The sequence below is a fragment of the Pleurodeles waltl genome, chromosome 10 (assembly GCF_031143425.1).
Source record: "Pleurodeles waltl isolate 20211129_DDA chromosome 10, aPleWal1.hap1.20221129, whole genome shotgun sequence".
NCBI lineage: Eukaryota > Metazoa > Chordata > Amphibia > Caudata > Salamandridae > Pleurodeles > Pleurodeles waltl.
Window position 1 is genome coordinate 266,420,360 of NC_090449.1, and position 26,663 is coordinate 266,447,022.

General features: G+C 45.6%; 1 protein-coding gene across 2 annotated transcripts in view; it reads left to right on the forward strand.

Moving 5' to 3' along the window:
* The window catches only part of USP7 (ubiquitin specific peptidase 7), a 1,253,379-nt gene that overhangs the window by 96,610 nt on the left and 1,130,106 nt on the right, over positions 1 to 26,663 (forward strand). For both annotated transcript variants that reach the window (XM_069210408.1, XM_069210409.1), the window contains exon 2: positions 24,613 to 24,717. In XM_069210408.1, coding sequence (XP_069066509.1) covers positions 24,613 to 24,717 — 105 coding nt within the window. The remainder of the gene's footprint in view (positions 1 to 24,612; positions 24,718 to 26,663) is intronic.

The window sequence follows — 26,663 nt, forward strand, 5'->3', positions numbered from 1 at the left end:
AATGGTTTGTCAAGGTTCTTAAAAATGTAATTTCTTATGGATACAAACTACCTGTGGATTCCTCACCTTATAAATTCCCCCTTAAACCAGCATCTGATGGAAAATCTTCTTCCCAGCTCTCCACGAGGACTTCACAGTTGCACGGCTCCACGTGACTCCGTCTGACGTCACCGTGCCAATAAGAGGTCCTCGCCGGCATGCAGATGTCAGTTCCCTTTTCTTCAGTGCCTTCGACGCAAACTTTTTTCTCCTAGCCCTCGCTTCTGTTGGTTTCATCTTGTTGCTCTTTGTAGTTACAATGTCTCCCCCTAGGAAGTCCGGTTTCAAGCCTTGCAGAGAGTGTGGGGGTCGCATGTCGGTCACTGACCCTCATGACGATTGTCTTTGGTGCCTTAGCTCGGAGCATGATGTCGGAGTGTGCGTCTTGCCGGAGCATGAATCCTAAGGCTTTAAAGGAAAGGAAGGCCAAACTCTTTTTGGCCAAGGCGAAGAAGGGTCATAGGAGCTTTAGAAGATCCTCTTACCACGCTTCTTCAAAGAAGCATAAGAAACAGCGCCGTCATGACTCTTGGCGCCGTTCGGCTCGGAGCCGATCGAGGTCTCCATCTCGCCGACGTGGGAGGTAAATCCGGTGACGCCTCAACCCTAGAGTCCTAATGCTTCTCTGGCGCCGTCCGTCTTTGAGGTTGTGGTACTTCAGTACAGTCCTCGATTTTTCACCTGCTGCCCAGGAGTCCGATGGTCAGCAAGCACAGGTGTAACAGGGAGACCAGCGATATCCTGCCTTCCCGGCTCCGGATCTGGCAGCGTTTTTGAATGCCATGTTTACTATGTTAAACGCCATGGCCCCTGCTGGTGCACCGGCTGGTCCCACGGGTCCATTGACATTTTTATTGGGCTCCCAGGCTCTGTACAAGGTGCCGCTGTTTATGCCATTCTATCCGGCTGAGGGTACTGGACCGGCGCCGATGACATCACCTCGAGGTCCTGTAAATCCCATGATGTCGCCTTCTAGATCTTTGGCACAGACATCACCCCGTCAGCCGGTGCTGGAGTCACATGGATCTTCGGTGCCGTTAGGATCCATGCTGACGTCGGATCCAGGTGATGGATTCCAGCGGAGGCAACCTTCCTCTCCTGTGCCTCATCAGGTGTTGAAGCCGGTGTCTTCGTCGGCAAATTCCATGTCAACGCCGAGGTTGGAGGCTCGATTGAGATCACGCAGGAAGGCCATGCGTCTCTTGGAAGAGGAAGAACATCAAAGGCAGTTCGTGGAAGGAGAGATTGTCGAGCCTTTGGGAGAGTATCAGGGCCTGGAGTCGGCCAGTGGGCTGGATACTTCCCCGGAATGGGACTTGTCTTCACCGGGTGAATTTACAGAGGAGGCTGCTTCGTTTCACATGGTTATCAGGAAGGCAGCGGACTTTTTAGAACTTCTATTGCCTGCTGCAGAAGTTAAAATGAAAGTTTTAACGGAGGTGCAGCATCCTTCTTTGGCTTCTGCAGCCCCTTTGCTTCCTTTCAATGAGTCTCTTACGGAACCCATATTAGAACTTTGGAGGAAGCTGGTATCCTCGCTTGCGGTGAATAGAGCCGTGGCAAGGAAATAGAGTGGCGCCTGGTGATCCAGGGTTTTTATCACAACATCCTACCCAGGAGAGTTTGGTGGTCCAGGCCTCTTGCTCTACAAGGTTTGCTCCTGGCTCTTTCCCTGTGATTAAATCTGACAGGGAATCCAAGCGGATGAGGCAATCTGCAAAGAAGACTTTTTCTTCTTGCACCATGGCTCTCAAGGCTGCAAACGCTACCTGTGTGCTGGGTAGGTATGTCAATGCCCTCATGGACTCTGCGAAAGCCATGGTTCCTGATCTGCCGCAAGATATGCAGAAACCCTTTGGGGAACTCCTGTATGATGCGCAAACTGCGTCGAAACAAGTAATTCGTTCGTTAAACTTTATTTCTGCAAATATTGCCATAAAAGTCAAGACAAGAGATGAATACAACATACATATATACATTTCACAATTAAATATAAGATACAATACATACAGTTGGCAAGAAATATATGGATGTCTCCATGATTAAGCAGTACCGCATATAAAACTATAAATAACAATTTATAAATTAATTAAAAGCCAGAACTAAAAAATTAATTAACTTGTATCGAAGAAACAGTGCATCATATACCTATACAAGGAAGGGAAAGAGCGGGCCACCTAACAAAATATTACAGTTTGTGACCAAATCGTTTTCTGATAAGGTACACATTAAATAAAAATCTACTCGTGCCAAACCCCACTAATTGTGAAGTATTAGACTGAAATATGCGCTCTGCTTCTTTGTAGGATCTAACCCCCACATATTTACAAACGGGTTTGATCCAACAATCCCTTGGTTTCTTGTATACTGGGCAAAAGAAGAGTAGATGAACAACATCTTCTTTAGCCCCTAAGGTACAGAGTGCACAATCCACAACCTTTTACCCCTCCCCAAATGCATGTGTATGCGTTAGTCTGTAAGACCCCATACCTAAACTGTAGATATAGTGTTTTTGCCAGTGGAGGACCGATCTCATCCAAAAATTGTTCGAAATTAGGTGTGTCTTTTATGTTCAAAAAATTCAGAGTCAGAATACCAATCGATGAACTATGCAATAGCTCTCCGTTGACATAAGACCAAAAGGTGTCCTTTACATATTTCCTGGTACATATTGTCATATTCTGAGGAACATCCCATAGGTGTGATAAACCTAATCTCTCATACCACTTAGATACATATTTTAACCAAGGGGTATTCATATGACCATCTATCTGAGTTAATTCAGTCAATCCACTCTTGTAATCACTCAACTCCGGGGTTACCCATAACCTAACCCAATACAGCAATGGTCTTAATAATGCTTGGTAATCTGCTCTTTTAAGGTTAATATCAAGGAAAACAGGGACTAGAGGAGTTCTCGTCGGTATTTTAAGTAGCCTTCGTACAAAGTGGTTTTCCGTTTTTCCAAAATTATTATTACAATAGTAACCCCAGAGTTCAGCACCATAAAGGGCGGCCGATTGGGCCTTTGCTTTATATACTTCAAGTGCCGGTGAGATTGCTTTAGAATAACTAGCTCCGTGTACTTTTTTAAAATAGGCATTGAGTTTTGTTTAAGGGATAAGATGCTTTTATCCATCTGTCCTTTCCAGGACAGGTTACTATCCAGCATTAACCCCAAATAATTAAAACTCCCTACCTGTTCCAGTTTTTGATTCTCCAAGGACAGATTATTCCTGAGGGATTTCTTGGGGTTTATGGACATATACTTAGTTTTGGTAGAATTTATTTCTAGCCCCTTCCCCACACAATACTTCTGGAAAGAGTCCACCAAATTTTGCAAGCCTCGGAGTTTGAGAAATAAGGATGGTATCATCGGCAAATAATAATGCCGTAACCGGCTCACCACCTAGCTTCGGGGAGTCATGTACACAATTCCTTAAATAGCTCGGAATATCATTAACATATAATGAGAAGAGTGTAGGTGCTAACACGCAACCTTGGCGCACACCACGATCTACAGGTATGGCCCTTGAGGTTTCACCTTCTTTTCCCCATCTAATTTTTGCATAGTTCCCTGTGTGAAGCTTGATAAGTTCTTTAAGTAGTTCCCCAGGGACCGCCATGTTCCTTAATGTAATCCACAACAAATTGCGCGGAACAAGATCAAAGGCGGCCCTTAGATCCACAAATGCCACATAGAGACTACCCTTCCTTATGTTTATATACTTCCAACAGATGCACATAAACCTAAACACCTGGTCAACCGTACTGATTTTTATTCTAAAACCAGCCTGATATTTGGTTAGTATTTTAGTCTCTTCAATCCAATCTAAAAGCCTATTTAAAATGTGTCTGGCATATATCTTTTGTAAAATGTCTATTAAACTTATTGGGCGTTAATTACTTGGATCATAGCGATCACCTTTTTAAAAAAAAATTATGATTTCTGCCCCTTTCCATGAATCGGGGATCGGTGTGCCTGCCACAATGGAATTACTCAGGTAATTTATATAAGGCCCCCACACATCCACATCATATTTTAGTAGATTGCCGGGAATTTTATCAGGGCCTGGGGCTTTGCCCATTTTCACAGCTGATAAAGCCTTATTAGTTTCTTCTAAACTAAAAAGTAATGGAGCAGTACTCATTTCTAGGTTTGTCTCATAGTCCCCGAAGGACAAACTCTCCTTTTTGTTAGCATAGAGCTTAGTGAAGTGATCACACCAAGTATTTTCGTCTAGGAAAATATCCTTTGTTGATCTACCCTGCTTATTTCCCTTAGCGATTAAATTCCAGAACATGCTCTGATCCCGTAGCTTAGCTGCATTCAAGAGATCCTCCCAAAAACTTTCATCCCATACTTTTTTTAGCTTGGGCCATAGTGTTTTTATAGGCTAGTCTACCGCTTTTTATATCCAAACAGTTCCCGGATTTTACTGCCTGGATCAGTCTTGATTTTGCTATTCGACAATCTTTATTATACCATGGGTTCGCTGTCTCTAGATGGTTCCTTATCCTATTACCATCTTTTTTATAAATTTTACTCAATAGTGGAGTTAGTGCATCCACCAGCTTAAGATGTAAATCAAGAACACCTTGTGTTCCCACTAATGCTGACTGTAAGTCTCCTACCGTTTCAGTAAATACATTGTAAATATTTATCAGCGTCTTTTCTGTTCCCAAGATATATGGCCATCTTAGAGCACGCCTGTTATTGGTTACCTCTAGCTCCGTGACCGTGGTATTTAATAGGGTCTCTTCTTCGGATCTAATAATAAATGATTGAGAGTCTAGCCATAGTTGGAGGGGAAATGATCACTCTCCGTCCTATGGTCTATCTTGAAATCAGTTATTTGGTCCCATATATTCCGGGTAGCCATTACAAAATCTATATGTGACCTGGAATTTCCCTTAAAATAGGTTGGAGCTGCTGGTCTGTCTGATCGGAATCGACCATTACAAGCCCTTAGATCATGTACCACAGTCAACTGTAAAATCTGTAAGGCGGCTTTTGTGCTTTTAGCTGAACTTGCAGATTCTAAGGGCAAGATATCATTAGCAGCATCTTGTTCATCAAGTAATTTTTCCAACCCCAAGACAGGCTCATATTTACAGTTAAAATCCCCACCAACTAACACCTTTACATTATCTCCTAATGAATATAAAAAGGAATCCAAGAGTTCTACCACCTCTGATTCCTTGTTAGATGGGGACGGTCTATTATATATATTTATTAAATGTATAGTTTCTTTCCCTCTTGTATCAATTTTAAGGCCTAGTAGGTCCGGAGAGGGGATGGATAACTGGGTGACATCTATTTCTAGAGTCACTTTAACCCAGATAACCAGCCCCCCTGAGGCTCTACCTCTAGTTGATGGAATAGCATAAGAACAGTATGTTTTATACCCCAACCTATGGGGGGTTTCTACCATCCAAGTTTCCTGTAGGAATATGATATCGTAATTCTCAATATAGGAACACCATACCACATCCTCAAGGTTCCTGGCTAAGCCAGCTATATTCCAAGATATCAATCTAATATTTGTTTTCCCTTTTACACAGGGTGAATCTAATACTATTGGTAGGTTGTCGTTTTCTATAACATCCTCTAGTTCAACAAAAGGATTTAACTCTTTGTCTTGATTATAATCTTTACTAATGTCATTAACCTCCATAGTCACTGTGAGGCACTTATCAGGTACGCCCAAACTGATTACCTCACTCAAAATAGAATAAGGGGATTTAACGCAATTTACCAATTTAACTGTCCATGGATTTCTGGGGCTCGAAGGTACTATAAATTTCGGTTCTAAATATTCTATACTCTGTTTTTGTTCCCACGTCTGGGTGTATACTAACATTTCTGTGATAGATTCCCCTACTCGTGGGAGTCAATCGTTTTCATCCAAAGTACTCAGTACCGAAAGTCTATTTTCAATTGGAATATAAAGATTTGCGTTTCTTCTATTAGTCAAGAGTCTGTGTGTTTTAGAAAATTCTGATATACTGGCTAAATGTCTATAAAAATAACCCAGAGAATGCACACCCACGTCAGACTCCTCTACATCCAAAGAAGCTGCTCTAAGAAGAACAGTCGCAACATGTTGAGGGTGCCTAAAGTTAATAATTACACAATCCCCCTTACATTTTTTCTTCGCGTTTCCGATCCATGATACCCGTCTAGTGGACAGTATATGATCGGATAGATGTGGGGGGGAAACCACAATTTTTGTTTAGCCAAGCAACTGATTTCCGTTTGAGAGAATCATGTGATTCCTCACGGAAATTCATTGCTGTTGGGTCTAAGGGAGGAACATTCGAAAGGACTATGACATATGGTTCACAATCAGGTGGGAGATTAATATGATTTGGTCTGTTCACGGGAGTAGTGTACCTCACGATATTAGATGCAGCTGCTTTTATATGTGAGGTACTATCCACCATACATGGTGGCTCCCTAGATTCTGGTAAACATGACCTCTGTGCTACAACCAATTGTGCAGAGTTACCGGGATGGACGGGTAACTCAGATTGTTTCATAGTCTGTTCCTTACACATCTTATCTAAAAGACCACCCAACCTAGATACCTCCGTAGATAGCAATTCAATTTTTTCCATAAGAGGTTTAGTCATATGGTCTAGTTTTTCCTCAAATAGCTTAGCGATGTGACCCAAGAGATCACAATTCACATTATCCTTATTAATTATAATCTCGTTATTAGCTACATTACTTCTATGACCAAATTCTATCGTTGGTTTAAGATGTACGTTCCCCCGCTTAATTTGCGTTTTTCTGCATTTTCTAACAGCTCTCTTTGGAGGAGAGTGAGACAATGCGGACTCACTCGGGGGCTCCAATGGGTCTTGAATTGATGGTTCTAAAACTAAGGGTAAAATGGCTGAGTTTTCCAAAGGGAAAGCTTCAATATTATGGGGATCCACCATAATAGAACTGCTGCCATCGTCTACAGAAGAAGAAATTTCTGAGGTGGACCCCTTCCCTAAGGATTTCCTTCTATCAATGTTTATCTTGCTCACCATTTTAACCAAATAATTATCCAGGGTGGAAATATTTTTAGCCATTCTACACCACCCTCACGTATATAACAACCACTACTAGTATTGATAAAATACTCGATGGACTGTCTAGTATTTATAGCCCTACACAAAACTTTTATATCGTAACAAAGTATAGGGCGCCTACATATATCAGCAATAACACAAAACAAGTGTATCTGACCCAGAAGGCACAATAACTAAATGGAGCCCAAGTATACAGCTTACTAAAACATTAACAGATTAGATAGAAGCAATTAACAGCTTAGCGAATTGGCCCAACCCGACCCCTTCCGGCCCCCTTCCGGCCACACAACGGCCCGCCCTTTGCCCGGGCTTAGCCAGGCGCGGCCCGCGCGCGGTCCCGCGAGGCGGGGGGGGGGCAGGATCAGTTTAATAGCGCCTTTGGGCGCGCAAAATGCGTTGGTTCCGCTTCCGGGGTGCAAGGGGACCTGGGTAATGTAGTCCCGTCAAACGTTCCCCCCACACAGCGGTCGCGATGTCAGGCGACGGCGGGGGGGGGGGGGGGAGACGTGGAGGCCAGCAGAAGGAACAGCAGCCCCGAGGACCACAGGGGCACACAGGTATGCAGCACGATGCGGGCGTAGGTAAATTCTGCAATCAGCCCCCGCTCAGCCAGGGGCAGGATCAGTTTAATAGCGCCTTCGGGCGCGCAAAATGCGTTGGTTCTGCTTCCGGGGTGCAAGGGGACCTGGGTAATGTAGTCCCGTCCTGTCCCGTCAAACGTTCCCCCCCACACAGCGGTCGCGATGTCAGGCGACGGCGGGGGGGAGACGTGGAGGCCAGCAGAAGGAACAGCAGCCCCGAGGACCACAGGGGCACACAGGTATGCAGCACGATGCGGGTGTAGGTAAATTCTGCAATCAGCCCCCCTGTAATTCAGTCTGGCCTGGACTCTACGGGCTCGGTGGCCAGGGCAATGGGTACATCTATTGCTACCAGGAAGCACGCTTTGTTGATGTCCTCTGGGTTTTCTTCGGATGTACAGACCACCTTGTTGGATTTGCCATGTGATGGGGAAAAACTGTTCAGAGATAAAGCAGACTCTGCCCTAGAGCACTTTTAAAGATAGCAGGGCCACGGCGAAGCCTTTAGGATTGCAAGCCTCCTCTGCTACCCCTTTTAGGTCCTTTCGTATGTTCAAGGGGTTTGGACGTGGGGCAGTTTATCTAGGGAGACCCCAGTCCTCAGTCCAGCAGCCTTGCGTATTGGTCCTTTAGAGGGCGGGGGAGGGTTGGAACAAGAGTTGCCACCCAGCAGCACCCTACGTCATCCTCTTCCTCTGGAGGACAACAGCAAGGGAAGCAGCCTTAGTTTTCCCCCCTTTGTCGACGATATTTCTCCTGTTGGGGGAAGATTACTTATTTTTCTCCACGAGTGGGAGTTAGTTACATCGGACTCATGGGTTCTAAATATTGTGAGAAAAGGATATGCTCTCCCTTTTCAGGAGTTTCCTCCTCCAATCACTCTGTCCCTCGTTTTGCTCAGAAGACCATCTCCTGTTGTTGCAGCAGGAAGTTCAGACCCTTTTGTCAAAAGGTGCAGTAGAGTTTGTTCCAGAGCAGGAAAGGTGTCAGGGTTGTTATTCAAGAAACTTCCTGATGCCCAAGAAGGACGGTCGTTTGAGACAGATCCTAGACCTGAGGATTTTGAATTGGTTCCTCAAGCAGGAGAAATTCAAAATGTTGACTCTAGCGCAGGTGCTTCTGGCATTGAACAAAAAGGATTGGATGGTGATGGTGTCTGTAGACTTGCAGGATGCGTATTTTCATATCCCTATTCTGAAGTCGCACAGGAAGAATCTCCGGTTTGTGGTGGGGTCGCAACACTACCAGTTTGCGGTCCTTCCGTTTGGTCTTACTTCAGCACCTCGAGTCTTCACAAAGGTGATGGCAGTAAGTCTCAGAAGGGCAGGGATATCAGTATTCCCTTACCTGGGTGATTGGCTGATCAAAGCAGTGTCTCCAGAGCTTGTGTTGCGTCACTTGCGTATGACAACTCAGTTGTTTTTCAGGCTGGGTTTTTTTGATCAATGTACCCAAATCTCACCTGGAGCCCTATCAACGCCTCCTGTTCATGGGGAGTGCTGGACACAACATTGAATCGGGCCTATGCTCCGCCTCAGCGGCTTCAGGATATTCAGGCGTTGATTCCAATGTTTTCAAAATGGAGCAGTGGTTCCAGTCCTCAAGGTCTCACGTCTGTTCGCTTCTTGCATTCTGTTTGTCATGCACGTTGGCATATGAGGGCTCTCCAATGGTGCCTCCGCAGGCAGTGGTTTCAACACAAAGTGGATTTCGAGGAGTCGATAACGATCTCCAGGGACGCTGCAGCAGATTTGCAATGGTGGGCTGTGAACGGCAACCTTTCGCAGGGAAGGCTGTTTTCAATGCTGCCATCGGTGGCCACAGTCACGACTGATGCTTCCGCTCTAGGGTGGGGAGCATATCTGGGGGACCTGGAGATCAAAGGTCATTGGTCTCCCGTGGAACAGACTTTTCATATCAATCTGTTGGAATTGTGGGCATTACGCTTGGCTCTCAAGGCCTTCCTCCCGTCCCTTCGCAGTCTGTCAGTTCAGGTCCTGACGGACAACACTACTGCGATGTGGTATATAAACAAGCAGGGAGGAGTAGGGTCGTATCTTATCTGCAGAGAAGCTCTGCGCCTCTGGTCCTGGCTTCAGGATCATTGGATTTGCTTGATAGCAAATCTGGCCGGGGTGCTCAACTTGCGTGAGGACTCTGTCTGCTCCTTTCGGCCGATCATGAGTGGCGTCTTCATCTGGATCTGATCCTGCACATTTTTCAGATATGGGATACTCAGTTGGTAGATCTGTTTGCCACTCTGGAGAACGCGCACTGCCCATCATTCCGCAGCCTCCAGCCTCCAGTATCCGGTGCAAGGAGCTTTGGGGGACGTGTTTCAGATCACTTGGTGCAACCAGTTGCTTTACGTGTCCCCCCCCCCCCCCCCCCCCCCCAACCCGCCCAACTTTACCCTTGATTCCTCAGGTTTTGATGAAGATTCGCCAAGATCGGGCTCGGGTTATTTTAATAGCCCCAGATTGGCCAAGAAGGGTGTGGTACACGGACCTTCAATCTCGCTGTGCCCTCCGCTCAGTCTCCCTCTCAGGGCAGACCTCCTCTTGCAGTCGCAGAGGCAGGTTCTACACCCCCACCTCCAGAGCCTGCACCTTCATGCCTGGAGATTGAACGGGTCAACCTGAGTTCCTTTTCTCTCCCACCAGATGTAGTGGATGTTATTTTATCCGCCAGGCGACACTAAGACCATTTATGCTGGTAGGTGGGCAAAATTCGTGGCTTGGTGTGGGGAAAAGCAAATTGACCCTTTAAAGGCCCACCTTTGATATTTTATTATTTGCTTTGGACTTATCAAAGAAGGGTTGTGCGGTGGCTACGGTTAAGGTTTATTTAGCTGCTCTGTCATTCTTTCTTTGCCTCCCGGATCAGCCCTCATTGTTTAAATCACATTGTAGTTGGGTTTCTTAAGGGTTTACTTAATAGGTTTCCTCCCACCCCTTTTCATGTGCCTCAGTGGGACCTAAATCTTGTCTTGACCTTTTTACTGAGTTCGCCTTTTGAGCCCATGCACTCTTGCCAGTTAAGGTTTTTAGTGCTTAAGACAGTTTTTCTTTTTGCCATAACCTCAGCTAGGTGGGTTAATGAGCTCCAAGCTCTTTTTGTTAAACCCCCCTTACCTTGTTTTTTGCAGATAAAGTGGTGTTGAAAACCAGGGCGGCTTTTGTGCCAAAAGTTGTCACTCCTTTTCATATAGGGCAGACTATTACCATTCCATCTTTCTACCCTCCTCCAAACCCCTCGAAGGAGGAAGAAAGGCTTCACTGGTTGGACCCTATGAGGACGCTTAGTTTTTACATTGAAAGGACGAAGGACTTTCGCCTGGAAGATCAGCTGTTCGTGGGGTACGTTGGACAGAGAAAGGGCAGAGCAGTCCATAAAATAACTATCTCCAGTTGAGTTATCCTTTGCATAAGGATCTGCTACTCGTTGGCGAAAAAGGTTCCCCCCCTAAGGGTATCGGAGCCCATTCCACTGAGGCGAAGTCTGCTACTTCGGCCCTGGCAAGGGGGGGGGGGGGGGGGGGGGGGGGTTCCGGTGGTCGATATTTGCAAGGCGGCAACTTGGACGGCCATTTTGCACGTTCTGTGTTGCAGGATTTCTTGGTGTAAGCAGATGGGCACCCACCTCTGAGTGCGGTACTGCTTTGGGACTATTCTCAGTTTGTATCCATCAGAAGAACAAGTTACTTACCTTCGGTAACGCTTTTTCTTGTGGATACAATAGCTACCTGTGGATTCCTCACAATCCCACCCGCCTATCCGTTGCAGGTCTGATTGCACTTGGATATGTGGTTGTATAGATGTATGTATACATTGATATTTTTCCTATATGTGTATATGTGTATATGTGTGTATATGTGGGTGTGTATGTGTATATATATATATATATATAGTTTTGATTATGTTGTATCATGAAGGCTTTATGCATATATGTATTTATTGGTTATTGTGGAGTCGGTTCTCACCTGTTCGCCTCAAAGACACGTAAAAAATTGGTGAAACTGAAGTCAGCAAGCTGGCGAGGACCTCTTATTGGCAGAGAGACGTCAGACGGAGTCGCGTGGAGCCGTGCAATTGTGACGTTGACGTGGAGAGCTGTGATGATTATTTTCCATTGGATGTTGGCGCAAGGGAGAATGCATAAGGTGAGGAATCCACAGGTAGCTATTGTATCCATCAGAAAAAGCGTTACCGAAGGTAAGTTACTTGTTCTTCTAGGTTGCTCTCCAACAACCTTCTGTAAAGTTTTTTTCTCCCAGCATTCAGCAGTGTGGCTGCAAGCATGGGCACAAAGAATGAGTTCTCTGCACTTTGCTGTCATGTGCTTCCCTGGAGCATTAGCCGGAGACAGACAAAATAGTCGGACCTGCCTAGAAACATTCACTTTGAACAACATAAACCACAGTTCAACCCCTCTTTAACAGCTGTCAAATGGCAGTGCTTGGAAAGAAACAATCAGCAGTTGATTGGCATTAAGAACTTAATCCCAATTTTAGAGAAAGCCCGGTTTCCGTTGTTTCCAGTTAAATGTTTGCCGTAGGAATGACTGTCTGAGGAATCTATTCTCTCTCTCCCTTGTGCATGCTAAACCGATCCCACTGGCCTTAGTATTCAGACCTGAACAACAGTTCTACTGCAGTGCATGCACATACACTGAGCATGCACAAGAGATGTTAGAAAGGTTCCTTTTTTCTCAAAAGAGCATACCTTTACACAAAATTAGGTAGAAAGTACTCACTGACACAGATAAAGGTTTGGTTACACTACAAATGTTTCATAGAGTACACTTCCACTGCTGCTTTACCTGATACACCCAGCTAAAGGACTGGGGTCCACTACCTCTTAAGAGGGAATGCTTGGTTCAGCGCGTTTAGGGCAAAGAGCAGGTTTTGGACCTTGGATTGTCAAGGTCCGGCCTAATCATTGTACAAAAGCTGTATTAGCAGGGCAGAGGGCCAGTATTAGGCAGGATACTAGATTGAGACAGTCACCTCTCAGGGCAGAGTTACAGGCTTGCTACCCTTGTCCGAGATCTTCCAGTCGCAACAGATTTGTAGGATGCTCATTCTTTTTGTGTGCTGTCATATTTGAAGTGCCCTTCCTAGATCTATATGGGGCAGCCCATTGCTTGTTTCTGCAAACTAACACCCTTTAGCCAATACCTTATACTTTGCCTAGCAAGTAAGGAAACTTATTGCAACAAGACCTTTGAAATGTAGAGGGCCTTGGCTTATAGTTTGCTGTCAATGGTAAGATGAAGCCAATTATCAGATGAAGCTGTGCTGCTTGACACTCTGTAGACAAGATGAGAAATACAAACAGTTGTTACCTTGCGGTCAATCTGAATTGCTTTTTCGCCTCCATTCATTCCTAATCGGTGTGTTCCTAAGTCTGTCAGTGCGGCCCTTACCCATCCTTATGAGCTCCAAAGAGAGTATTGCCTAGTAGTTCAGAGAAGAGGTACTTATCCCACATGTTTTTCACTCAAAACATTTGATTGGGAATAAGTTACGTTCATCTGCTGAAAAAGCTTATATTACACTTTATGCCTTACTGCGAAAGCTTATTTTCCATACAATTGGCCTTAGTTGGTTATGGTGACAAGTGAATGATAATGGATTAAAGACCGGGTTCGTAGAGATTGAATTCTGATGAAATTAGTCTGATCTGTTTTTTGTTGAAAATGAAGATGAAAGCAAGAGGCCTTGTTTGTTTTGTTTTTTGCTGTAGACACTACAATTTAAATCCAAATGTGTTTAAGCATGTATTTGAAATAATGTAAAGCTTATTACAGGGAATCACTCCGGTTACAGTAATAGGAAAGGGTCTTGATGGTAAGTAACCTCCACAACAAACCCTAAATGTGGATTTGAACTGTGAGGATTCTTAATATGCCCTCATAGAATGATTGTATGTTGTTTTAATAACTGTAAATTTGTACATATTTATATTTTATGTTGAGTACAACTGTGTATGAAAGAATTACTTTTAGGTAGGCCTTGCAGCTTTATCTGTCTGCTAGGTTTTGGTGCACTGGATTCAAGCTATATTTCACTGACAAGGCTAAGTTACTGAAACAAGTCTTGGGTTGCTTGTGTTTAAATTCAGAGGGTACCTTGCTTGGCTCAACGATGGTACTGGAGCACCACCCAGGCTAGTTTGCTGAAGGCTGGCCTCCGTCAACTTCTAGTAGGTGAAAGAAAATGAAACCATGGACTGGAATGCAACCTAGAGCACTTGCCTGTAGAATAAACTTTTAATAAGCAGCTGGCATAGATTTTTTGCTTGCTTTGTGCTTTCCTCCTACCTAGCTGGTATACTAAAGAAAATACACATCTATAGGGCCCCTTTGAGACAACAGTCTTTAGACATTAGTCTGTTAGTGTCATCTTGGTTATGCCCCAAACCCCCACACGGCCCAAAAAAAAACATACTCCTCTGGTTAGCATACAGAGGGTCAGCCCACTTCTGACATTGTCTCTTCCTCTGTGAGTGGATGCATTTTTCCTAATAATGTGTGCTCTTCCACCTAAAGATTAGTGTGCTTCAGAGCCAGTTGAACAGTGGATGGTGTCAGTCCTTTAGATGAAATGGTGCACTTTTTAAGGGTACCCTTCATTTTTTTATTAACTAAAGCATCTGACAGCTCCCCAGAGTACTAATGGGATATTTGCTTGTAGATCAAGTGATCTGCCGCGTGTTGCATCCTGCCTGGCCATTGGTTCGAAACCTTTGGCCATCTTGGATTGGTTTTGTTGATAGTACTTTTCTTTTTCATTGAAAGATGACCACCGTTTTTTTAGAAACACCATGTCTGCCATTTTTCAATCGTTACAACAGTACACTATTCACAGTACCAGTCAAAGATGGTTTCCCAGTGCATTGTTTACTAGGTTGTCATTTTGGGTTGGTATTTGTAGCGTACATTTGTTGGTCCACTACAAGATGGCCTGCTCATTGTTTTTAAATGTTGCATCTATTTTGTAATTTAAAAAAAAAATGCCACACAGTGCCGTTCCAAAGTGGCCGCCCACTGCTACGCTTAATATTTTAACCTATTTTTTTTTGTTACACTCCTAATCCTGCCTTCCTTAGGCAGCTTTGTTTCTACTCCGTCTTTTAGTTTTTTTGTGTGGATATGTAATTGGTTAAACAAAAGTATGATTAAAGCTGATTATGTATTTATAAAGCGCATTCCGGCCAGGGCATTAAAGCGCTAAGCAACAGGCAGTGAAGTGACCGAAAGAGACAGGGGAGAGAGAAAAGAGATAAAAAAAACTACTGAGGGAAAAGCCAAGTTATTCGCTGTTTCCTAAAGGCCAGGAAATTGTTCCTTCCTAATCATCATGGAGGGCATATTCCAGTGTTTGGCAGCAGCCACTATGAATGCTTTATCGCCACATCTGGCCTTATGAGTGCGAGGGACATGGACCAGGTAGGATAATGTTGATCTAAGCTGATGACTTGAACCATACCAGCATATCCTAGACAAGTATTCAGAGCTGCACATATATATGGACCTACGTGTCGGACATATCGTTTTGGAGAGAATGCGATTCTTGACAGGCAAGATTTTATCAATATTAAACATTAAATCATTACAATAGTCTATTTTGGAAATCACCAGGGCAAGGGTCACAGTAATTCTGAGCTCCTTTTGTAAATGTCAAAGCTTTTTTCAGCCAAAAGATCGAATGAGTCTGGCCAACGGTGCTACATACAGATTCAAAGAGTGGGGCTGAGCGAGAAGCCTTGAGGGGGATCCTGCATTGTAGTTACTTTAGTGGATCTCTGTATACAGATCTGTGCCTCTGACACACGGGGGGAGGAAGACTCCTGTAGTCGGGATCTCCTGAAATATTGGGTCAAGGGCTGAGGAAACTAGGTCAGGAACGAGCTGTAGAATGTGTGGAGGGCAAGGGTCACTGGGAGAAGCAGATTTAATGGTCATCATAAGCTCTTTAATCCTCTCCGGCCGTAACAGCTGAAAATTGACCAGCATAGGGCTGTCATCTATGGCACTGTTTAGAAACTCGTATGGATCCAATACTTTCTCAGATTGAGTAAAGCTGGCTTGAATTTGCAAAACTGTTAAAAAAAAAAAAAAAAAAAAAGGTAGGAACCTTACTGCAAAAATATTGAGAATTCTTAACTTCTGAGTGTATGACAGGAGTTGTGAGGAAGCGCACTACTTTAAAAAGTTCTCTAGGGGATTTAGATGCTTACTTAATTTTCGGTGAATAAAACTCAGTTTTGACTTTATTAATCAAGTCTTTGTAGGGACTAAGGGTAGCTTTTAGCTCTCCCTTTTTTCTTTAAGATTAGAGTCTAGTTTTCACTTCCGTTCTTGTTGGTGGTATTTTCTCTGCAAATTTTTAAGGTCCTTGGTAAACCAGGGGCAGCTAGCCTTTTTTTCCTCCTTAAAAATTGAGGAGATCCCAGCAGGGCCAACTGCCCAATAGCTATTTTGATCCCCTGATTGATCCTGTCTATGGCTGACAGAGGACCTTATTTGATGCTTCACAGCTTGAGACCAGTGCTGGTCTTGGTTGTACATCCTTAATGCCGTTCCAATATCTGACTGGTTTCAAGGATGACTGCCTTCCGGAAGGTAGATTCATCAAACTAAAAGTAAGGAGGTGGTGGTCAGTCCAATCCAAAGCCCTATTATGTAACAAAGCGAGATCATTGTTCCGATCAAATATCCCATCGAGTAAATGGCCCGCCCTATGAGTAGCTGTCATGACTTAAGTTCCAATTAAAGTCTGCCATAAGCTTAAGGAACTCATTGATATGGGGGTCCTGACCTTCATCAAAGTGAATGTTAAAGTCCCCTAATACAATACATTTAGAAGTTATAGTTATTGGCTCAATTATGGATGGCCAATGATGCATAAAAGTAGTGATCCCAAAGGTCGATAGATCAACAGTCCCTCTAAAAGTATAGTATTCCTGGCAAATTTTAAAACAAGCACCCTCCCAAATCTCAGATACAGCACTTATGGCTTCCCACTGACAGCAGACAGTGGGCTTAAAAATCATCGCCAGCCCACCTCCCCTACCTGTGGCTCTATCCAGTCTTAGAAATGAATATCCATAAGGAGTCACTTATGTGAAATTAGGGCTAAAGTCTTCTCTAGCCCAGGTTTCCGTAATAAAAAGACAGTCTAAATGATGCTGGACGATCAAATCTTGTATTTTGGTCTTATGTTTGACCAAGGAGCGTGTGTTGATCAGGGCACAAATCATAGAATTAGTAGTGACAGCCTCTTTCTCTTTGTGGCTCTCCTGTGCCACCTGAGGTATACTATAGGAGAAAGTGGTTTTAAGTGGGGACCTAGATGACCAATTACAATGTTCATAACTCCACCCTTCTAAGTTTTCTGGGGAGATCCCATCCCTGTGTTCACACCCCTGCCTTCCTGCTTACGAAAGAAGGGCGTGTGAGGAGTAAGAAATAAGGGCTGAGAAGGAGCATAGTCTCCGGCCCGAACGGACGTGTGCAGACGGGCTTGCCTTAGGCGCGCCATCGGGGGGGCCGCATCTTCCCCTTAATAAGAGCTGCAGGCTCAATTGCCGCGTGACCTCAGGTCAGCAGCTAGACCGCTGACCTGTATTCCCACAAGTTGGTTATTGCCCTAGTTCTAGGTGGGGGATGGGGGGAGGGCTCTAACAGGCCTACACACCCTTTTTTTAATTTTTTATTTTTATTTTTTAAAAAGAAGTGGTAAGCAGCTGGAAAGACGAAGCGCAGAAGGTGCCTAAAAATCAATAGTTTTCCACAGGATGTTAACGAGGACCAGAACTCACGTATGTAATAAAGAAAGCGTAGGCAGGGACCTATTGAAACAAATAAAATAGCAGTATGAAGCTACCCAAAGTAAAACCAATTCTATAAAAAACGGCACTCATACGCAATTCTTATTATGCATGATTGCGTGGATAATTGAAAAAATGACCATATGAATTGAGTGCTTAAGCTCACTAGTTACTCCTTCGGTATAAGCTGGAGCTATTTGACAGTTTTCTCTTGTTTTATCGTAGATAATAAGGCTCACAATATAATTACTAAATTGCATATTGACTAATCCATGAATCTGTACCCATTAAATGTTATGAGCATTGGTGTAGCTAACCAATTTGTTATTTTTATGGAGTGCTTTTGTTGTCTTTGGTCCCTGTGCGGTTTTGCAGTTCATGTTTACAGAGGTACAATTGGTCTGCTGAAATGGGGGGTTTCTGGCTCTATCATAGGCCTGAACGATATTTTATTGTATCTAGTATGATTGTTGTTGATTAGTAGTTTAGTATGCTTTATATTGGGGGCAGCAGCTATAGCCTGTTAGAGCTGTGTGGCACATCATGTGAATAAATACATTTGCCAGAGCACAGTGCTGTGTTGGTATGTTGTGCTGGGGTCTGTGGTTGTCACTAGCTTGGCTTCAGGTGGTTGTGAAATTTTAATCTCCTTCTCCTAGCAAGTCTTTTGTTACTGTTGATATTATGGCATTTGTATGTGATGAATATTGGAAGACGTTTTTGTAGTATTCTTGATGGGATACAGATGTTCTGATGGATACAACTACCTGTGGATTCCTCACCTAATGAATACTCCCATGGCGCCAGCATTTGACGGAAATCTTCTTACTAGTCTCTGCACGTCGACGAGGACGTCACTCTAGCCCACGCGACGCCGTCTGACGTCATACAGGCAATAAGAAGTCCTCGCCGACGTGCCGATGACAGTTCCCTTTTTTCCGTGCATTCGAAACGGTTATCTTCGAGGGAGTTACTGTTACCTTCGTGGTTACAGTGTATTGTCTGCTGCGTAGTCTTCTCTGCGGTAACAATGTCTCAGAGGAAGTCGGGTTTCAAGCCCTGTCGAGAGTGTGGGGGCAAGATGTCAGTTACAGATCCTCACTCCGACTGTCTATGGTGTTTGAGCTCCGACCACGACGTCTCGACTTGCGATTCATGTCAACACATGAATCCGAAGGCCCTCAAAGAGCGCGAGGCCAAGTTATTCATGGCAAAGTCAAAGAAGAAGGAGAAACATCATAAGAAGTCTTCTTCGCCAAGGTCTCACCGGCGTCATCGAGACTCCCGGCGCCGTAGAGACTCACGACGTCACTCCAGCAAGGAGTCTCGTTCGAGGTCACCTTCGGCTCGGCGTCGGAGGACTTGGGAGGTCAGCCCCACGGTCACGCCGCATCCATCGACGCCGTTGCCCTCTCCGGCGTCACCGACTTCACCTGGTCAGGCGTCAGTGATTGAGGTGGTGCAGCCTCTTGTGTTTTCTCCGGCGTCGCAGACGTCGAGGCCGGCGTCGGGGTCGCCCTCGATCCAGGCACCCCAGTATCCGGCTTTTCCCACTCCTGGAGCCGATAGTACCGCGTTTCTTAATGCGATGTATACCATCTTTCAGCAGATGGCTCCAGGAGCTGCTCCGGCTGGTCCTTCGGGGCCCTTGGCCTTTTCGTTGGATGATCCTGCGCCTCTTCGGCCGGCACCCTTTATGCCCTTTCTCCCTTTTGGGAATGTGGGCTCGGCGCCGGTGCCGGCGTCGGTGGCCGCTCCGGTGGCTTCGGATGTTTCGGCCCTGGAGGTTGCCCCTCCGTCGAAGTCAGGATTTTGCCCTGTGACTCCGGTTGGTCCATCGGCTCCAAGACCTCGTCCTCCGGCTCCTGCCTCGGCGCCGAAGCTGCCTGTGGCGCCGGACGCGGCGTCAGATGCTTCTGGAGATCGGCGCCGTTCTTCGACGTCGGCGGAGGCCATGTCGACTCCGCGTATCGAGGGGAGACTTCATTCGAGGAGGCGTGCTCTCCGTCTTTTAGAAGAGCAAGAGTACCAGCGAGTCCTAGAGGAGGGAGAGATTGAGGACTCTGGAGACGGACTGCATGGTCTGGATACAGCCAGTGGGCTGGACACTTCCCCTGAGTGGGACCTTTCATCTCCAGGGGAATATACGGAGGAGGCTGCTTCCTTTCATGCTGTGGTGAGGAAGGCAGCGAGCTTTTTGGACCTGCCTTTGCCGGTGGCAGAGGCAAAGCAGAATTTGCTGACAGAGGTATTGCATCCGGCCTCTGCTGCAGCTGAGCCTCTCTTGCCATTTAATGAGGCTTTGCTGGATCCGGTGTTGGAGGTGTGGAAGAAGCCGGTGTCTTCCTCGGCCGTTCATAGGGCTGTGGCCAGGAGGTATCGAGCTGCACCATCTGACCCTGGCTTTCTCTCTAGACACCCTACGCCGGAGAGCTTGGTGGTGCAAGCCTCCTGTTCCCCAAAGTCAGCGCCTGGTTCCTTCCCGACGGTGCCTGGAGACAGAGACTCCAAGAAACTGGATGCGCAGTCCAAGAAAATATTTTCGTCATGCAGTTTGGCGTTGAAGGCCACCAACGCCACGTGCATTCTGGGGAGGTACATCCATGCGCTGATGGATGATATTTCGTCTTCATTCACGGAGCTTCCCCAGGGTCTTTTGGATGTGGTCTCGGACGCCCAGGCTGCCGCGACCCAGATTATCCAGTCTGGGCTGGACACGACCGACTCGGTGGCCAGGGCGATGGGCACGGCTGTGGTGGCAAGAAGACAGGCCTGGCTCCGAAACTCAGGGTTCTCTGCGGATGTGCAGTCGACCCTACTGGACCTCCCGTTTGATGGGGACAGACTGTTTGGAGCCAAGGCAGATTCAGCCTTGGAACGATTTAAGGAGAGCAGAGCCACAGCCAAATCGTTAGGACTGCAAGCTCCTTCTTCCTCTGCCTCTTCTAGAATTTTCAGGAGGTTTCGGGGATTTGGGCGTGGCTCTTATTCCTCTTCCTTTCGGGGGAGGTTCCAGCAACCCGCCTCTTCCCTCCCCTATAGGTCATTTAGAGGGAGGGGGAGGGGTGGGGTCCGTACCAGAGGAGCCTCTCAACAGCACTCTGCCTCTTCCTCGTCCTCTGGAGGGGTGCAGCAGGGGAAGCAGCCTTAGGCTTCCACCGTTTCCCACTCACTCCTCTCCTGTAGGGGGAAGATTACAGCGTTTTCTCCACAAGTGGAAGTCTATCACAACGGACACTTGGGTTCTCGGCATTGTGGGAAAAGGCTACGCCTTTCCCTTTCGGGAGTTCCCGCCCCTCATCCCGCCCCGCCCATCTTATTGTTCAGAAGAACACCTCCTGTTGCTAGAACAGGAGGTTCAAGTCCTCCTTTCAAAGGGCGCGGTAGAGTTGGTCCCAGAGCAGGAAAAGGGTCGAGGTTGTTACTCAAGATACTTCCTGATTCCCAAAAAGGATGGTCAGTTGAGACCAATCCTGGATCTGAGGATCTTGAATTGGTTCCTCAAACAGGAAAAGTTCAAGATGCTGACCCTAGCACAGGTGCTTTTGGCGTTGAACAAGGAAGATTGGATGGTGTCTGTCGACTTGCAGGATGCTTACTTTCATATCCCGATACTCAAGTCGCACAGGAAGTATCTCCGGTTTGTGGTAGGGTCGCAGCACTATCAGTTTGCGGTCCTCCCGTTTGGTCTTACTTCAGCACCTCGAGTCTTCACAAAGGTGATGTCAGTGGTTGCGGCGGAGCTCAGAAGGAAGGGGATAGCAGTATTCCCTTACTTGGACGACTGGTTGATCAAAGCCAAGTCCCCGGAGCTTGTGTCGCATCATCTGCAGTCAACAACCCAGTTGTTGTTCGACCTGGGCTTTTCGGTGAACGTGCCCAAATCTCACCTGGAGCCCTCTGAGCGCCTCCTGTTCATAGGGGCAGTACTGGATACAACATTGAGTCGAGCCTTTCCTCCGCCTCAGCGGATTCAAGATATTCAGGAATTGGTTCCAATGTTTCGAAATGGAGCGGTAGTTCCAGTCCTCAAGGTCCTTCGTCTGCTCGGTCTGTTCGCCTCCTGCATTCTGTTGGTCACGCATGCTCGCTGGCACATGAGGGCTCTTCAGTGGTGCCTCCGAAGGCAGTGGTCTCAACACAAGGGAGATTTAGAAGGTACTGTCAAGATCTCCAGAGATGCTGCTGTGGAATTGAAGTGGTGGATTGCGGGCAACAATCTTTCACAGGGGAAGCCGTTCGCGCAGTCGCCACCAGTGGCCACGGTAATAACGGATGCCTCCACCCTAGGATGGGGAGCTCATCTGGGGGATCTGGAGATCAAAGGGCTTTGGTCTCCAGAGGAACAGGTGTTTCATATCAATCTGTTGGAGTTACGGGCTGTACGTTTGGCTCTCAAGGCCTTCCTCCCATCCCTTCGTGGTCAGTCGGTACAGGTCCTGACGGACAATACTACCACGATGTGGTACATAAACAAACAGGGAGGAGTAGGGTCGTACCTTCTCTGCAGAGAAGCTCTTCGGCTATGGTCCTGGGCAAAGGACCATCAGATTTGCTTGGTGGCAAATCATCTGGCCGGGGTCTTGAATGTACGTGCGGACAGTCTGTCGCCAATTCTCGGCAGACCACAAGTGGCGTCTCCATCCAGATCAAGTCTGTTTAATCTTCCAGATGTGGGGGTTTCCTCGGATAGATCTGTTTGCCACTCGGGAGAACGCGCATTGCCCGTTATTCTGCAGCCTCCAGTATCCGATGCAGGGAGCGTTGGGGGACGCGTTTCAGATAACCTGGTGCGACCAGTTGCTTTACGCGTTTCCCCCCATACCCTTGATTCCTCGAGTGTTGAGGAAAATTCGCCAAGACCGGGCCCAAGTCATCTTAATAGCTCCGGATTGGCCAAGGAGGGTATGGTACTCCGACCTTTTCCAACTCTCACTGTGCCCTCCGCTCCGTCTCCCTCTCAGGGCAGACCTCCTCTCGCAGTCGCAGGGGCAGGTTTTACACCCCAACCTCCAGAGTCTGCACCTACATGCTTGGAGATTGAACGGGGCAACCTGAGTTCCTTCTCTCTCCCGCCTGATGTAGTGGATGTTATCTTAGCGGCCAGGCGACACTCCACTAAATCTATCTACGCTAATAGGTGGTCTAAATTTGTTATGTGGTGTGGAGAGAGACAGATTGATCCCTTACATGCTCATCTGTCACATGTTTTGTCTTTTGCACTGTCTCTAGCGCAGAAAGGTTGTGCAGTAGCTACCATTAAGGGTTATTTGTCGGCCTTGTCAGCCTTCATTTGTCTTCCAGACCAACCATCGTTATTTAAATCCCCTATTGTTCTCAGATTCTTGAAAGGTCTTCTGAATCAATATCCTCCAAAACCATTCGTTATGCCTCAATGGGATTTGTCCTTGGTCCTGACTTTCCTTATGGGGTCCCCTTTTGAGCCTATGCATTCTTGCCCCTTAAGGTATTTGGTTATTAAAACAGTATTCCTGGTAGCTATAACATCTGCAAGGAGAGTGAGTGAGTTGCAGGCCTTATCGGTTAAACCCCCTTATATAACGTTTTATGGGGATAAGGTGGTGTTGAGGACCAAGGCTGCTTTCCTTCCGAAGGTTGTTTCACCCTTCCATTTGGCTCAGACAATCACTTTGTCCACGTTTTATCCTCCGCCTCATCCTTCAAAGGAGGAAGAAAGACTACATCGCCTGGACCCAAAAAGGGCGTTGAGCTTCTATATCGACAGAATGAAGGATATCAGGCTGGAGGATCAGCTGTTTGTCGGATACGTGGGCAAGAGGAGAGGAAAGGCAGTCCACAAGAGAACACTCTCCAGGTGGGTTGTTCTTTGCATTAAAATCTGTTACTCTTTGGCAAAGAAGGATCCGCCTGAGGGCATTAGAGCTCACTCCACCAGAGCTAAGTCGGCCTCTTCGGCCTTGGCCAGGGGTGTTCCTGTGGTCGACATCTGCAAGGCCGCAACTTGGTCGTCCCTTCACACTTTTGTGAAACATTACTGTTTGGACTCTGAGGTCAGAAGGGACGGTCATTTTGCACGGTCAGTGCTGCAGGATTTCTTGGTTTGACCATTTAGGCACCCACCGCCGGGCGTGGTACTGCTTTGGGACTCTATTCATTAGGTGAGGAATCCACAGGTAGTTGTATCCATCAGAAGAACGAGTTACTTACCTTCGGTAGCGACTTTTCTGGTGGATACATTAGCTACCTGTGGATTCCTCACGGTCCCACCCGCCTCCCCGTTGCCTTTTTGGTCTCTCCAAGCAATCCTTGAGTGTGCTCCTTTTGGTCTTCAAAGTTGCAATACATTTTGCATGTATGATATTTGTATATATGTGTATATTTATATATAAATCTATATATATATTGGGTATATACATGATTCGTATGTATAAATATATTTATTTGTTTAAAAAAAAAAAAAAAAAAAGGTTATATTAAATCTACAGCTATTTTATTGCAATGTTGTGTGATTTACAATATTAAGAGATGTTGATTTGCTCTTTCATTGCATTGGGTTATTATTATTATTCTCATGCACGTAAAAAATGTTGGTACTGTCATCGGCACGTCGGCGAGGACTTCTTATTGCCTGTATGACGTCAGACGGCGTCGCGTGGGCTAGAGTGACGTCCTCGTCGACGTGCAGAGACTAGTAAGAAGATTTCCGTCAAATGCTGGCGCCATGGGAGTATTCATTAGGTGAGGAATCCACAGGTAGCTAATGTATCCACCAGAAAAGTCGCTACCGAAGGTAAGTAACTCGTTCTTTTGCTCTCTGGACCCCAGTGGATGGAAGGTGCCTCTGTGGGAGAGTAGCACAAAGAGGAGGCATTGCATTGCGTTCATTGTATACATATAAGTGTATTTGTCTTGATCAAAATGATAATGGCATATTTGTACATTAGCTCATTTTGTTCTGTTTGGATGCTAAGCAGTAGCCTTAGTCTAAAATAGCATTAATTCAAACTGAAATGTTTTTTGTGAGCTTAGTCTGTAACAGTTGCAGTTGTTCACCAATTCTCATCAGTTGATATAATTTTGTCTTTTAGCTGGCGATGCAGATGATCCTCCGAGAATTACTCCAAATCCAGTTATCAATGGTAATGTAGCCATGGCTGATGGTCACAATAATACTGAAGAAGATATGGAAGATGGTAAGTCAAAGTCCTACAGAACTATTTAGATTGTGTGCCTTGTAAGGTAAAATTGGCTGGTGTCTGCATCTTTTCTTAGTGGGGAGTTTGATGGGTGTTGTATTTTCTGGTGACCATGCACAGTTGGTGTGCAGAAAGACTAGCCCTAGTTCTGCTGCCATGGCTCTGAATTAAGGCCATATCAGAGCAGTGATGTTCTTTTGGGCCTTCATCTTATTTTAAGGGAAACCAAACTGTTGCCTATTTGTCATGGAGGGTTGATAACTAAGGAGTAACTGGACACAATACTAGGTGCTTTAGTTTGCCAGGTATATTTTAATCAATTTAAATGTCCCAATCCCCCATCCCGCTTTCTTGCTGCTATTCACCTGTCAACATTAGCAAATCGTTTTTTAAGCAACTCTAAAATCCAGTCTTCCTTTGATTCATGAGGAAAACAACATTTTGGTGCTAATGATGAATCAGTCGCAGGATTCGTTCACTTCATTGTGAAGTACTGTAGTGCTCTAAATAAGATTTAGACATAGGACTGCTCAATGAATTGTTAAAACAGAGGTCAGTTTCAAGATGAAATTAACTTTCTCCTTTCCAGGGGAATAAAAAAAGTTAAATGCTGGTTGTTTCTCTCCAACTGTTTATTATATATACAGACTTGCAGTTGGTTACAGAATACTTTATAACTTTTGGTAAACATCTTTTGCTCCAGATTAGGCAACATGAGCCCACCAATCACTGAAAGAGCAGAATTGCAAGCCAAATATAACACTGGATCTGGATGAGTTTCGTTAAAGTGCATACTAACATTACATGCATGCCATTATTTATGTGCCTACCAAATAATACGGCCTGTTATTTGTAGAACGTTCTGGCAAGGTAGTGATATGTTTAGGCACCATCACAACATTGCTTTGTTGCAGGTAAATTAGTTGCTTATTTTAGTTAACAGGTCATTACTCATACCGACATCTCCAACATTCTTTGAATCAAATTTTGTTTATTGTAGACATATGAATTTACATCTAATAGGATGAAAACATACTCTTTGCTGGTTTCTTGCATGTGTCTTGGGGAGTACATAACTTAATGTCCTATGTAGCCAACACATTAACCCACTGAGATTTGTTGCATTTGCCTTAACATTGATATATATTATCGGTTGAATATTTGTAGTGTTAGACAGCACGCTGGTGAAGAGCAATGTGGCAATGCTAGCTAGCTCTGCAGCTATTTCTACCAATTCTCTGTTATGTACCGCTGGGACAGGATGAAAGACCATTTGTGTGAAGTTGATCAAGCCATGGGTCCCAACTCACTTCCCATGCTCTCATACCTTTGGTGTGAAAATGGTGCCTCGTGGTATACCTGTCTGTTCACTTTCTGTCACCAGTTGCGTAGAGGACTTTAGGGGCGACCCGAGCCAGCCACAACTTACATCAAGCCCCCTTTCCATCCCCATTGCAGACAGTAGTGGTTGCAATTAGCTTGTCATTTCACTTTTGTTTGCTCATGCTGCTCAGCAGCAAGCAGTGCAGTCCGATTCTACCTCCCCTGTACTGACCGTTGCTTCCCCTTGTGTGGCAGGGCCTAGTTAACATATTGATAGCAAAAGACCTAGACTAATGCATTTTGCTGTTTGGCAGCTGCTGGTCTACCAGCATGGCACATCAGGCTTGTGAATTTTCAAAAACCTGTCCTTGGTAAGGAATAAATACTGTCCTTTGTATTTCATAAACAATGTGAGCTGAATAACCCCCCCCACCGACCCCCCCCCCCCCCCTTTTTAACATTAATGCCTGAATTAGCACACCATGTTGTATGGCTGTCATGCAGTTGCTGTACCTCTGGCTTAGAAAGTTGTATTGAATTGTTGTTTTGCATTTAATAAAACACTGTTAGTTTCTTCCTTCATAACTGATGATAACGAAAACATTTTAAATCCTCTGATG